This window comes from Carcharodon carcharias, chromosome 17 (genome assembly GCF_017639515.1).
Source record: "Carcharodon carcharias isolate sCarCar2 chromosome 17, sCarCar2.pri, whole genome shotgun sequence".
Classification (NCBI taxonomy): domain Eukaryota; kingdom Metazoa; phylum Chordata; class Chondrichthyes; order Lamniformes; family Lamnidae; genus Carcharodon; species Carcharodon carcharias.
Window position 1 is genome coordinate 17023346 of NC_054483.1, and position 14401 is coordinate 17037746.

The window sequence follows — 14401 nt, forward strand, 5'->3', positions numbered from 1 at the left end:
TTTGCAAGCATTACTCAAACACAATCACATTAGAGCTTGCTGTGTGAAAATTGGCTGTTGTGTTTCCTACATTACAACAATGGCAAGTAGTGAAAAACACTATATAATAAATCATAGTAAAACATTTCAAACAAAATTTGACACCAACCACCTAAGGAGATATCTTGACAGGTAATCAGAAGCTTATTCAAAGAGATGGATTTTAACAAGCATCTTAAAGGAGAAGCTGAGAAGTTAAGAGGGGAAATTCCAGAATTTAAGTTCTAGGCAACTGATGCTCAGCTGCAGACGGTGGAATAACTATAATCAGGGATGTACAAGAGTACAGAATTGGAGCAGTACCGATACATCAGAGGGATGTATGAGGTTACAGAGGGCCAAGGTCACACATTTGAGCATTGGGATGAGAATTGATGGTGCCCCTGGGGTTTCTATTGGGGCTTGATGTCAAGGCCATGAAGAGGGGCTTCAACTCTAACTGTACCTCATCTGACTTGGGAGAGCTTGATGATTGCACTGAGTGCTAAAAATAGACAAGTTTCCCACTTCCAGTATGGCTGCAGTGAACCTCCTTGGGAGTGGTAGTTTCTTGCTGGGGTACAGTCCAACAGACATCCTTCACTACCTCCCCCCGTTAAGAGTGTCATATCAGAGGGAGGAAATGTCAGAGCCCAATGCCGTCCTCGTGTGTTGCTGTAGTTAACCACCAAACCCCAACCCACCTCCCCGTCCCTCGCCAGGCACAGTTCCTCCACTATGCATAGAAACAGCATGGCATCAACCCGAGACGTTCTCGTCTGTGTGAATCAGCATTTACTTACTGATCCATTTGAAAAGCACGTTCAAGACTGGAGCAATTCTCAATATTTTGCTCATTTAACTGCAGGAGAGCCACGTATGATGACCGTACCACCTAGTTGCAGTTTCAGTTCAGGCAACTGCTGACACCAGCCTTGACAGTCAGTGGCATAGCAGTTCAGTATGGAGAGATTTTGACTGGGACACAAGCAGATAATTACTGGAAGACTTTTCTAAAACTATGTATGCACAGTTCAGTCACATCCTTTATTCATAGTTTTATAAAATGGCACTAATTAAGATAAACAGGGGAAACGTAAACTCACAATTTATATGTAATAATACTCAACATGATTCTAGCTTTCCTCAGTCAAGGCCATGATACCTGGCAGCTGCAACACAATGCTTTGCCCACTGTGAAAGCTGCTCTCCTCTACAAGGTCTTTACAATGGAGTTAGCATCCACTCCTCACCTTCAGTATAAGCAAACACTTTAATCAAAGCTGTCACGTGCTGCTCGCTTTGACTGCTGGCTCTGTCTCCTGTTCATATTCAATTTCCACAAACGGTCGCTTCTTCCGGGCCAGGCCCTTCACTGGTGTTTTGCCCTTAGATGTGGAGGTTTCTTGCTCCAGCTCCTCAGCATTGCTGGATTGCTCTTGTTCCTCCTCACTATCCCCCTCCAGTTTTTCCATTGCCTGCGTGTGAGAGAAAAAACAGTTCCAGTCAGCTGGTAACAGCAAGCAGACAAGAAGCACTGGGGAGATAATACTGCGTGACCGCTGTATCCCTGCATACACCCAGAAGGGAAACGTGGGTGGGAGGCTGCTCAAAGTTTTCCTGTTGGTTTTCATCCCACTCCCCTCTGCCCCTTTTCCTTTGGAGGCTCTCACTGGGGAACAGCTCTGTACCTCATCCACATGGTTACTTCTCAGATGTCAATTAAAACCGTGAATGCAAGCAGGCTGCTGAGGTAGGAAAGGCATCAGAGCCAAGCTTCAGCCAGACCACCCACACACACACACACACACACACACCAGCTGGTGGTGATCAGAAACAGGAGCTGAGGCAAATTTTAATCTGTGGTTAATTTTGAGGGACCAAAGGACAGTACTTAACACTTTGACCAATTCTGCATTGGTCAGGGACCCACTAATACCCCTGGACAGTGTGTAACACATGCTACTGACAGAACTGTTTCTTTCTGAAGATGTTTTTATGACAGAATAAACCTAACAGAGAAGGTGGGTTTTGTTGCATCAGAGAACGGCCATACAGGTTGGTAGCCGAGGTTAATTCTAACGCAAGCAGTTGGAATAAGAATCTCCACAGTCAACTGGCAATAAGACACATCACTAAATGGTACCTCATCTGGGATGGCTGACAATATCCAACACAAGGCAGCATGTATTCAACAAATTACTAGGGAATTCATTAGAAACGTATGAGTGTTCCATTCCACGTCCCCTTGACCCCCAGCTCGTCATCCCCGGCAATATAACTTGATATTATTCCCCTCCCTCCCCTCGCCCAAATGTGAGAAGAATTTAAGGCACCATCGAGCCAAATACCTCAAAGTCACTCAGGTCACTTTCATCTATTTCGTCACCCTCCACATATTCCACTTGGCCAACATCCTGCTGAGAGAGAGATAGAAACAAGTTACACAAGGGAAGAAGAGCAATGTCCAGTCACTATTGAGACTGTCAGTAAATCCAACACACTCCCTACATTCTTAATTTGCACTGAAACAGTGTCCGATAGAAATCACAGACTCGCTCTGGTATTGAAATGGCAACACATTGTTTTAGCCAGTCACATTAATTTTAGTAGAAAATTCCTCTTGGACAACAGAAGTGAAAGCATTTCACATTTATCATTCAGTGTGAAACTTTCACCAAAATCTGGAATTCTGCCATGGGTTTTATCAAATTCAACAAATCTTCGAGCAACCTTTAGCTTTACGTCCAACAGTTGTGACTTTGTCAGAGCATTTGCTGCCTTCCCTCCAGCCTCCACCCCTTGTCCCTCCAGAATCTGCTGCTGCTGGCCCCCCCCCCCCCCCCCCCCCCCCCCCACCCACACCGCCGGCAAGGCCCATCCCTGACCTCGCCCAGACCTCTCCCACTCTCCACCCAGAACCTTCCTCCAAAGTCACAGCCCTCCATTCAGACACACACACTCTGAATTGAGCAAGGACAGTGCTTTCCCCTTGCCATGACATGCCCTGTGGGCACTGCTAGTCCAGTTTTGGGATTTGTGCTGCTGGCCTGGATTGGTCAATCTGACAATGGCATAAGCTTCTCTATCCCTATAAACATTGTTGGTGTTTCCATGGTGTCAGTCTGGAATTTCACCTATGTTACATACCATTTTAACAGATAAGCAGTGAACAAGGAATTAAAGTGCACACAACAATCAAAAAATCCTCATACATTCTGCCCACCAACAAAAGCACAAAAGGATTAAAAAGTTCATACGCATACAGCATGCTAATATGAGTACTGAGGTCACGTGCCCGAGAATACTAATCAAAAATGCATTAGCCACGTTTGGATTCCCAATTTGCCCATGTATTGGAGAACACTGCCCTAAACCAGTTGCATTCAAGGAAGCCAGACCAAGGAACCCACACTCAGTCTTAAAGTAATCCCAATCAAACAGCACTCAAATTTCATCAGAATGAACAAGAATGGACACAAGTATGAACTTTTTTTTTTCCCCTTCAACTTCTGTTGGCACTTACCTCATCCTCCTCTTCTGAGGAATCCGTCTCGCTCTCTTCATCCTGCTGCTCCAGTGCTTTGTCGAAAGCATGAATGGGGAAGTTGTAGATATCTTCATACTGAAGGGAGAGGAGAACAAGGCATTACTAACTCATCAAAGAGAGATTCCCAGGGGTCCACCCTTGTGACAGCAACAACCCCTGAACTCACACTTCAACTTGTCTCTGTGCCCGAATGCAAATGGAGTGACTTTTTAATCCGCCCGTTCATGGGTTTAGAATTACAGTTTCTCATAAATTGTGCACCTGCTGAAGCAGACCATTCCATAGCACATGCAAGGAAATAACAAGGCAACCCCATCATTCAACCAGTTGATCAATCATCGCCATTCCCTAACATTCAAGTCCACAGTATAATCACTGCGCATTGCCCTCACCAGTTACACAATATCTCGATGTGAGCTCAGGTCCAAACCCATGAAGCTCAGTAACTCACCGTCCCTTGCTTGAGTCGCTCCAGCAGTTCCTTCTCAATGGCGTTGTCCAGCTGAGCCGCGATCAGAGCCTTTTCCTGTAATGAAGCAACAGTCAGTCTCTGTTACATGGCAGCCTCCAAGACCCCAGCACAGAAACTACCTAGACCCCAGCCAAATTCACCCCATTGGAATCACCACTGAGCACCAATAAATGGCAGTTGCTGAACACTTTCACTCAACTCAGACCTCACAAGGATGTCAAGGCTGGGAGAGGGGTTTGCAGGAATGGTATCAAGAATTAGGTACTTCAGTTACATGGAGAAGTTGGAAAAGTTGGGACTGCACTGCTGAGAGCACAGAAGGTTAAAGGGAGATTTAATAGAGGTATTCACAATCATGGTGGGTTTTGATAGCAATATTAAGACGAGTTAAGAAACAGGACGCACAGATTTCTGGTGATTAGTCAAAGAGTCAGAGGGGAGATGAGGAGAATCTTATTTCATGGCAAGTTGCAATGATTTAGAATGCTCTGCCTGACAGGGTGACAAAAACAGATTCAACAGCAACTTGCAAAAGGGAATTGGATGAATACTTTTAAGGGGAGAAAACTGTAGGGCTTCTGGGAATAAGCAAGAGAGTAGGACCACCTGGATTGCTCTTTCAAAGAGCTGGCAGACAGGATTGGCTGAACAGCCTCCTCCTATGCTGTAAGATTCTATGTCATGCTGTGTCTGCCTAAATAAGATGGTCTCCAATGTACTTCACATGGCAGTGATGGTTTCCAGTAAATGAATCAGGCCTATTGAAGATGGATCATGGGGACTTTGAAGGTGTCAAACATTCCCCAACATGGCATCAATGTTTCTCCCAGCAACAGTCAATGTCACGGAAGAGAACATGCAACACATGTTCATTCTGAGTCAGACCCATGGAAATGCAAGAGTGCGTTTACCTCTCTCCGGCTTTCTCTCCGTTCAACCTTCTTGCTTAAAGGTACCAGCTTCCTCCTAAAGAGAAACACAACAAAGTTAGCCCTGGAGAAAGGGGCAGATACCCGGTCCCATGTGCTACACAGCGAAGCAAGGCACCAACCACCCACCACCGTTAACGTCAGTGATTGAGGTATCAGGAGCAAGTGATGTCTTTGCTTTTGCTCGAGAGGATTATTTTGGAAATGACCCAGGGTCCCATCGCCGTTGGCTCTGCTCCTTTAACACGGCCCAGTTGGCAGTGCTACATAAACAATGCCGCTGAGCTCAGAAGAAGGCCGCTCTTGCCTCTTTGGGAGGTGTCTAACATTGCGTCAGAATTTAAATGCCATCCCACCCTTCCATCACTGACCCGAGGAACCCTTTTTGCTTTTTTGGAGCCTTGAGCACTAGAAAATACGCGGATTTACTGGGTAACGCCAGGTGGGTGTGAGGCAAGGTGGAGCTGACATCAGGGGATCTGGATCCCCACATGCCCATCTCCGATCATCGCTCCCGGATTCTCACTGACAAAAACAGGCCCTTAGACTTGGGTGATATCCACCTTCAAGCTTCGTCCCGCCTCCAAAATGAGAGCCCAAACCCGATGAGTGGTTTGTCGTTAGCTCCGATCAAACAAAGTCCAAAGCTCGGACCGCACTCCAGAATTAACCTACTGTCTCTTCAGTGTGAGCTTGCGGATGCGGATCAGGTACTGTGTGATCTTTGTGAAACGCTGCTTGCACTTGTGTCTGATGAACCGGGGCCAGTAGATGAGATGCTCATCAATCTGTTCCAGAGCTTTCTCATAATTCTTACTTAACTTTACCTGAAAAATATTGAGGAAGGCCTTGAGCTGAGCAATCTTGGACTTCAGGGCAAGGGCTGAAAGTATGCACTTTAAACAGATAAATCAGTAAAACTTCCGTCAGCAAAACACCCAGCCAATGCAAGAGGAAAAGGTGGAAAATGGAGTGACAGCTGCCACCAGGCACGACCTGAGGGTTTATTTTACCTGTCTGTAGCAGTACCTGCACCCACATGTAACTCATGCATCCATCAAGGTTCGCAAATGCTATCCCTCATGAGCCTCACACATGTGCAATTGCTTACACATCTTGCGTGTCATTCCTTATGTACCTCGTGTGCTATTCCCAAGAGTTTTTCCTCATGTGTTACTTATGCATCTCATGCATGCACTACATTTGTATAATTCCTAATGTATCTCACACGTGCTATTCCTTATCTACTCCTTTCCTTCAGCTCATCATGTGCGTTTATTAATTTCTATTCTTAGACCTGTAACGCAGGATTCAGGATGTTAAGTAATCTCTAAGAGTCATCATGTTGTGAGTCACAAAAAGTAATTAAATGTCTCCAGGATCAGATATAATAAGCAGGGAACATAGTTCACCAGAAGGTATTATTTCCCGAACAGATATCCTGGTGGGTTATCAGCAACCAGCATTTTGTTCTCATGAAAGAGCAGTAATATCACAGCAATTATAACTTTTCCAGCTCAGGCAGTAAGTTATTCAGTCTGCGCTTACCCTCTCCCACATACGAGATGGAAATGCAGCTCGTTCGATTGTCTTCATGTACAGGAAACACTGACCTGCAAGATGCAAAATAGCAAGTTTAACTTATGGAGAACCTGTGACACGCAGACCCACAGTTATCACAGTGAGAGGAGACAGACTAATGCAACCTTAAAATCATGCAGAGAAAAGTTCACACCCTTGATTAGCAAAATCAAACCTGCATTATCTCAAGCAATGAAGCAATAATAGTTGTTTATTCTGGCAGATACAAATGATACAGCAGGTTGTATATATTCATGTGTGTTTAGTGGAAGTGTTATTTTGCAAGTATTTAACAGGGTTAAGAACCGTTAACCACAATTACGTAGACAGCACAAAACGGAAACAAGCCATTTCGACAAACCAGTCCACATTGTTCATCTTCCACTTCCGCAGTAGTTTTAACCCGACTTCTCCACCCTTATCCTTTATGGTTAACCAATGTGCTCTTCAAAGTTTCTACCTCAATCACATACTCACATTTGACCTGTGCTGTGGCAGAAGTACAGCTTAAATTTTGCAATGTGGGGATGGAAAAACTGTTTTGGATGGAGAACAGGCTGCTTACCTTTCTCCTCTTTGACGGTTGCATATTGACTGTTGGCCAGAGGACAGGAGGACCGGTTACATAGGCCTGTAATATTGTACTCGTTGCGACAGAAGTTCTGCGTTTTAGTTCTACAAGGTAAAAAAAAGGACCAATATTAAAAGGTTCATGAAATGTTCGACATTTGTTCTTTTTAAAACCAGCTGTCAAATGCCCCAGAAAATTGGCTGGTGACCAGCCATCTTGACCCAATATGACAGCAGGATCTCAATCTACAAGACAGAGAAATATCTAGCTATGTAAAGTAAGGGATCTACAAAATTTGTATGTATGGGGTATTATGTAGGACTGGCTCCTCCAATGTGATGGACCATGGATATTTTTCAGACTGTGAGGTGGTTTGTTATTGATGTTCCCCAAAGGGATACATTTTGGGCCCATTACTCTTTTCATATTATTTTTATAAATGGCACAGACTCAGGTGGAGGGATCAGCATTATAAAGTTTGCAGGTGATAGGAAACTTGGAAAAAAGAGCAGAGAGTGATGAGGATAGTGGTAAAGCATAAGATTCACGGAAAAAGGAAGGGTAGAAGCTCGGCAGACGAATTTCAATTGAAACAAGTGTGAAGTGATGCACTTCAGGAGGGTGAATACGGAAAGACAGAAAAATATAGGAACATAGAGTTTGAGGAGTAGGAGTAGGTCATTTAGCCCTGTGTGCATGCTCTGCCATTCAATAAGTTGATCTAGTTGTGGTCTCAACTTCATTTTCCTGTCTGCCCCCAACCCCATTACCCTTGACTCACTTGTCTTTATAATGTCACAATTTTGACAAGGGTAGACGTGGAGATACATTGGGTGCCCACATACACACATCCTTGAAGGTGGCACTGCAAGCTGATCATATTTATAAATCACCGGTTAAACCTCAGGTGGCGATCTGGAGGATTCTGCATCACACTTCATCAAAGGGCTGAGGGGGGGGTTTACCAGGTTGTTACCTGGGAAGGGGGACTTCAGTTAGGAGAAGAGTTTGAAAACATTATAACTGTTATTTCAAAAAGAGGTTAAATATTGACCTAATAGATGATGAGGGGTTTTGACAGAGCAGATAACAACGAGTTAATAAACAGGGGCCATAAATTTAAAATCATTGGCAAAGGGGAGTTGAGGAGAATTATTTTCACTCACCAAGTTGTTGGGATTTTACAAGGTGGTGGAAGCTACTTTCATAAATAATTTGAAAAAGGAGTTGGATAGGTAGTTGACGATGAGGAACTTACGGGTTCACAGACAAAATGGAGGGGTGTGGGACATAGCACAACCATTCTTTCACAGGGCTAGCACGGGCATGATGGGCTGAATAGCTTTCTGTGCTGAAGGTTTCTATGATCCAACTAACTCTGCTTTGTTTTAAGAACCATGTGCTATCCTTAAACCTTCCCTTTCACATCCCCCCTGGTTAACACACTTCCTACAGAGGGAGCAAGTAAGGTGTGGTGAATCCAGGCCAGTCGTCACCAGGAACATGCTCAGGAATCTTCAGCAAGAATAGTTGCTTCTCCCTTAATGCTCAGGGGGAAAGACTTGGTTTGAGTGTGGTACAGTGGGGATGGGGAACTGAAGGCTACTTAACATTAAAAGCACCCACTCTAGACCAGATGCCAATTCCTGCTCAGCCACTAAGAACCAAAACTACCTTAGTGAAGAAGTCACACACTTCAGACATGGTCTAGTTTATTTTTCTGGGAACCTTTACTTACTTCACCTTGTAGGAACAAAACTGTCTGTTTCCTATGACATCCCAAAGCACCTGGAAAAGAAAAATTTGATAAAAATCCAATTAAATTTCACTCTGGTCACTGTTCTCTGATGAACAAAGTGATTGCAAATGGAAAAGCAAGCACACTTAGCAGAAACTGCAAGCAAACCGGTGACCATCATTGCAAACGGAAAACTTGGTAGATAAAATTATTCCAGTTATTGTGCTTTCTGTTGAAATGGAATTGTAATGCACACAAAGCACTGAGGAACTGTGCCCTCTTTTGCACAGTATTGAAGGGAGCTCCAGGTTTCCTTTGTTTTTAGACTGAGCCTGAAATTCCACCTGGCTGAAGACTGAAAAGACACTTAGTTTCTGAAATATTCCACTGGTGCACTGCAATCCCCCTCATCTTAACATGGATAATCAAACCATTCCAGGGATTTAGCCATTTCACAAACACCAGGAGTAAAAATCCTTACATGGAGAATTTACTGCACAGATGGAGGCCATTTGGACCATCAGGTCTATGGCAGCTGAAAAAGAGTGACCAGCCTCATCCCACCTTCCAGCTCTAGGTCCGCAACCTGCAGATTACAGCACTTCAAGTGCACATCCAAGTACCTTTTAAATAAGATGAGGTTTCTGTCTCTACCACCCTTTTAGGTAGTGAGTTCCCTCTGTGTGGAAAACTTTAACACTCCTCTGATGCTTCCACGAATTACTTTTAATGGTTATTGCTCGCTCTGCTAACAAAAAGAGATCACTCTGTCTCAGTTTCTCTTGATTTATATATGCAATTAAATCTCCCCTGTTCCAAACAACCAATCTTTCCTTCTAGCTAAAATTCTGGCAACTTCTTTGTAAATCTCCTTTGTACCCCTCTAGGGTGATCACATCCTTCCAGTAAAGTGATCAAAATTATACACAGTGCTCCAGATGTGCACAGTACTCCAAGACTACGTGCTGAGGGATGCACAAAAGCCACAAAGGGTAAGGTTGTTATCTAAGGCCCTCACACCATCATACACTGAGGGGCTGGAAACTGTGAAAAACCATTTGGGAATGAATATTGTAAATATAAGCTGTAATTCCAAGTGTAGTGAACATTCCCAAAGAGGTGAAACCTACCCGCCAAATCATGACGAGACCCTGGCTTGTGACTGACCCTGACAGTGAAGGCTTGACCAGGAAGGCACCGAGCACATCGAGACACTTCATTGGGAACGTGAAGGGGTGAAATCGACGCATCGGAGGGAGCACACAATCCTCCAAACAGCCGGTTTACCCAGCTGTTCAAGCACCGCATTTGGCAGTGTCGGCAGGTCGCGGAGTGGGCTTAACAGCCATCGCAGTGGGGTGGAAGCAAGTGACCCTCGGTCCCGAGGGACTGCCTGAAAAGGGGAATGGGGCACCTCAGGATGCCACGTACCGTACTGAAAGAAACTGATCTCATTTTCACTTTATGTGGAGTCAACTTTGAACTGTCGTGTGATTTACTTTCATACATTTTGTGAATAAAGTACATTTTGTTGTTGGGGGTGGGGGGGAGGAAGGAAGGTTAAGTACTCAAGCTGTACTCAGTCCTCCAGCACAGCTCTCTATCTGTACTCAGTCCTCCAGCACAGCTCTCTATCTGTACACAGCTCTCTATCTGTACTCAGTCCTCCAGCACAGCTCTCTATCCGTACACAGGCTTCTGGCTGTACACAGCTCTCTATCCATACACAGGCTTCTGGCTGTACACAGGCTTCTGGCTGTACACAGGCTTCTGGCTGTACACAGGCTTCTGGCTGTACACAGGCTTCTGGCTGTACACAGGCTTCTGGCTGTACACAGGCTTCTGGCTGTACACAGTTCTCTATCTGTACACGGGCCTCTGGCTGTACACGGGCCTCTGGCTGTACACGGGCCTCTGGCTGTACACAGCTCTCTATCTGTACACGGGCCTCTGGCTGTACACAGCTCTCTATCTGTACACAGGCTTCTGGCTGTACACAGGCTTCTGGCTGTACACAGGCTTCTGGCTGTACACAGGCTTCTGGCTGTACACAGGCTTCTGGCTGTACACAGGCTTCTGGCTGTACACAGGCTTCTGGCTGTACACAGGCTTCTGGCTGTACACAGGCTTCTGGCTGTACACAGGCTTCTGACTGTACACAGGCTTCTGACTGTACACAGGCTTCTGACTGTACACAGGCTTCTGACTGTACACAGGCTTCTGGCTGTACACAGGCTTCTGGCTGTACACAGGCTTCTGGCTGTACACAGGCTTCTGGCTGTACACAGGCTTCTGGCTGTACACAGTTCTCTATCTGTACACGGGCCTCTGGCTGTACACAGCTCTCTATCTGTACACGGGCCTCTGGCTGTACACAGCTCTCTATCTGTACACGGGCCTCTGGCTGTACACAGCTCTCTATCTGTACACGGGCCTCTGGCTGTACACAGGCTTCTGGCTGTACACAGGCTTCTGGCTGTACACAGGCTTCTGGCTGTACACAGGCTTCTGGCTGTACACAGCTCTCTATCTGTACACAGCTCTCTATCTGTACACGGGCCTCTGGCTGTACACAGCTCTCTATCTGTACACGGGCCTCTGGCTGTACACAGCTCTCTATCTGTACACGGGCCTCTGGCTGTACACAGCTCTCTATCTGTACACGGGCCTCTGGCTGTACACAGCTCTCTATCTGTACACGGGCCTCTGGCTGTACACAGCTATCTGTACACGGGCCTCTGGCTGTACACAGCTCTCTATCTGTACACGGGCCTCTATCTGTACACAGCTCTCTATCTGTACACGGGCCTCTGGCTGTACATGGGCCTCTATCTGTACACGGGCCTCTATCTGTACACAGCTCTCTATCTGTACACAGCTCTCTATCTGTACACAGCTCTCTATCTGTACACGGGCCTCTGGCTGTACACAGCTATCTGTACACGGGCCTCTGGCTGTACACAGCTCTCTATCTGTACACGGGCCTCTATCTGTACACAGCTCTCTATCTGTACACGGGCCTCTGGCTGTACACAGCTCTCTATCTGTACACGGGCCTCTGGCTGTACACGGCTCTCTATCTGTATACGGGCCTCTGGCTGTACACAGCTCTCTATCTGTACACGGGCCTCTGGCTGTACACAGCTCTCTATCTGTACACGGGCCTCTGGCTGTACACGGGCCTCTATCTGTACACGGGCCTCTATCTGTACACGGGCCTCTATCTGTACACGGGCCTCTGGCTGTACACAGCTCTCTATCTGTACACGGGCCTCTGGCTGTACACAGCTCTCTATCTGTACACGGGCCTCTGGCTGTACACAGCTCTCTATCTGTACACGGGCCTCTGGCTGTACACGGGCCTCTGGCTGTACACGGGCCTCTATCTGTACACAGCTCTCTATCTGTACACGGGCCTCTATCTGTACACAGCTCTCTATCTGTACACGGGCCTCTGGCTGTACATGGGCCTCTATCTGTACACGGGCCTCTATCTGTACACAGCTCTCTATCTGTACACAGCTCTCTATCTGTACACGGGCCTCTGGCTGTACACAGCTCTCTATCTGTACACGGGCCTCTGGCTGTACACAGCTCTCTATCTGTACACGGGCCTCTGGCTGTACACAGCTATCTGTACACGGGCCTCTGGCTGTACACAGCTCTCTATCTGTACACGGGCCTCTGGCTGTACACAGCTCTCTATCTGTACACGGGCCTCTGGCTGTACACAGCTATCTGTACACGGGCCTCTGGCTGTACACAGCTCTCTATCTGTACACGGGCCTCTATCTGTACACAGCTCTCTATCTGTACACGGGCCTCTGGCTGTACACAGCTCTCTATCTGTACACGGGCCTCTATCTGTACACAGCTCTCTATCTGTACACGGGCCTCTGGCTGTACACAGCTCTCTATCTGTACACAGCTATCTGTACACGGGCCTCTGGCTGTACACGGGCCTCTATCTGTACACGGCTCTCTATCTGTACACAGCTATCTGTACACGGGCCTCTGGCTGTACACGGGCCTCTATCTGTACACAGCTCTCTATCTGTACACGGCTCTCTATCTGTACACAGCTCTCTATCTGTACACGGGCCTCTGGCTGTACACGGGCCTCTGGCTGTACACGGGCCTCTATCTGTACACGGGCCTCTGGCTGTACACGGGCCTCTATCTGTACACGGGCCTCTGGCTGTACACAGCTCTCTATCTGTACACAGCTATCTGTACACGGGCCTCTGGCTGTACACGGGCCTCTATCTGTACACGGCTCTCTATCTGTACACAGCTATCTGTACACGGGCCTCTGGCTGTACACGGGCCTCTATCTGTACACGGCTCTCTATCTGTACACAGCTATCTGTACACGGGCCTCTGGCTGTACACGGGCCTCTATCTGTACACGGCTCTCTATCTGTACACAGCTATCTGTACACGGGCCTCTGGCTGTACACGGGCCTCTATCTGTACACGGCTCTCTATCTGTACACAGCTATCTGTACACGGGCCTCTGGCTGCGGTCCACCTGGTCTCCAACTTCACTCTCATCTCCCCGCTCTGATTCTCTGGAGCCTGGGAAGGGTCTCTCAGAGCGGATGTCCTGAGTACAATAACAACCCGGCTCCCCCCCCCCCACCCCCACCCCCGGCCACTCACATCGTCGTGCTGCATGGCTGGCTCCCTGTGCTGGCCGGCCCAAGGCCTCTTGATTCCCCTTGCCCGCTCTGACGGCGCCGCTTAAACCCTCAGCCTCACACACACGTTGCTTCACACATCCGCCGCCATCTTCCCTCCTCATGGCAACCGGCGGGTGGGGGCGGTCGCTGGCTGCTGCAGTTCCCGAAGCTGACCGCTCGATGCCGCTGTCGCCCACAATGGTGTGATACAGCGTTGTGGCCACCCGGTGGCGCACGGTTGAACAGTTGTCACAGGTACCATGATTTGTGCACATTATTTTTTATTTATTCGTTCATGGGATGTGAGCGTCGCTGGCTAGGCCAGCATTTACTGCCCATTCCCAATTGCCCTTGTTCAATGGGCATTTAAGAGTAAACCACATTGCTGTGGGTCTAGTCACATGTAGGCCAGACCAGGTAAGGGCAGCAGATTTCCTTCCCTAAAGGACTTCAGTGAACCAGATGCGTTTTTACTACAATCATTCATATAGCCCCAGGTCCCTCTGCTCCTGTATCCCATTTAGAACAGTGCCTTTATATTGTTTCTCCCTGTTCTTCCTAGCAAAATGAATAACTTCATATTTCTCTGCATTGGATTTCATCTGCCACTTGTCTGCTCATTCTGCCAACCTGTCTACAGTATGTCCTTTCGAAGCTTACTGCTATCCTCCTTGCGGTTCACAATATTTTCCAAGTTTCGTGTTGTCCACAAATTTTGAAATTGAGTCCTGTTGTACACCAATATCCTGGTCATTCATATATATATATATCAAGAAGAGCAGCAGTCCTAACACCGACCCCTGAGGAACCCCATTATGAACCTTCCTTTAGTCCACTACTACCCTCTGTTTCCTGTCGCT

At 47.0% G+C, this 14401-nt stretch overlaps 1 protein-coding gene across 2 annotated transcripts; it reads right to left on the reverse strand.

Moving 5' to 3' along the window:
- Positions 1 to 1046: 1046 nt before the first annotated feature.
- mak16 (MAK16 homolog (S. cerevisiae)) lies at positions 1047 to 13683 on the reverse strand. 2 transcript variants are annotated; one of them, XM_041209724.1, is made up of 10 exons: positions 13522 to 13683; positions 8860 to 8909; positions 7116 to 7225; positions 6518 to 6582; positions 5645 to 5796; positions 4952 to 5006; positions 4020 to 4094; positions 3545 to 3643; positions 2370 to 2435; positions 1047 to 1496 (listed from the first exon to the last, which is right to left on the reverse strand). In XM_041209724.1, exons 1-10 carry the CDS (start codon positions 13534 to 13536, stop codon positions 1305 to 1307), a joined length of 879 nt encoding a protein of 292 aa, XP_041065658.1. In that variant the 5' UTR covers positions 13537 to 13683; the 3' UTR covers positions 1047 to 1304. The 2 variants fall into 2 exon arrangements, with proteins under 2 accessions (XP_041065658.1, XP_041065657.1); XM_041209723.1 differs by having other exon boundaries at positions 2370 to 2438; positions 13522 to 13682.
- Positions 13684 to 14401: the final 718 nt, after the last annotated feature.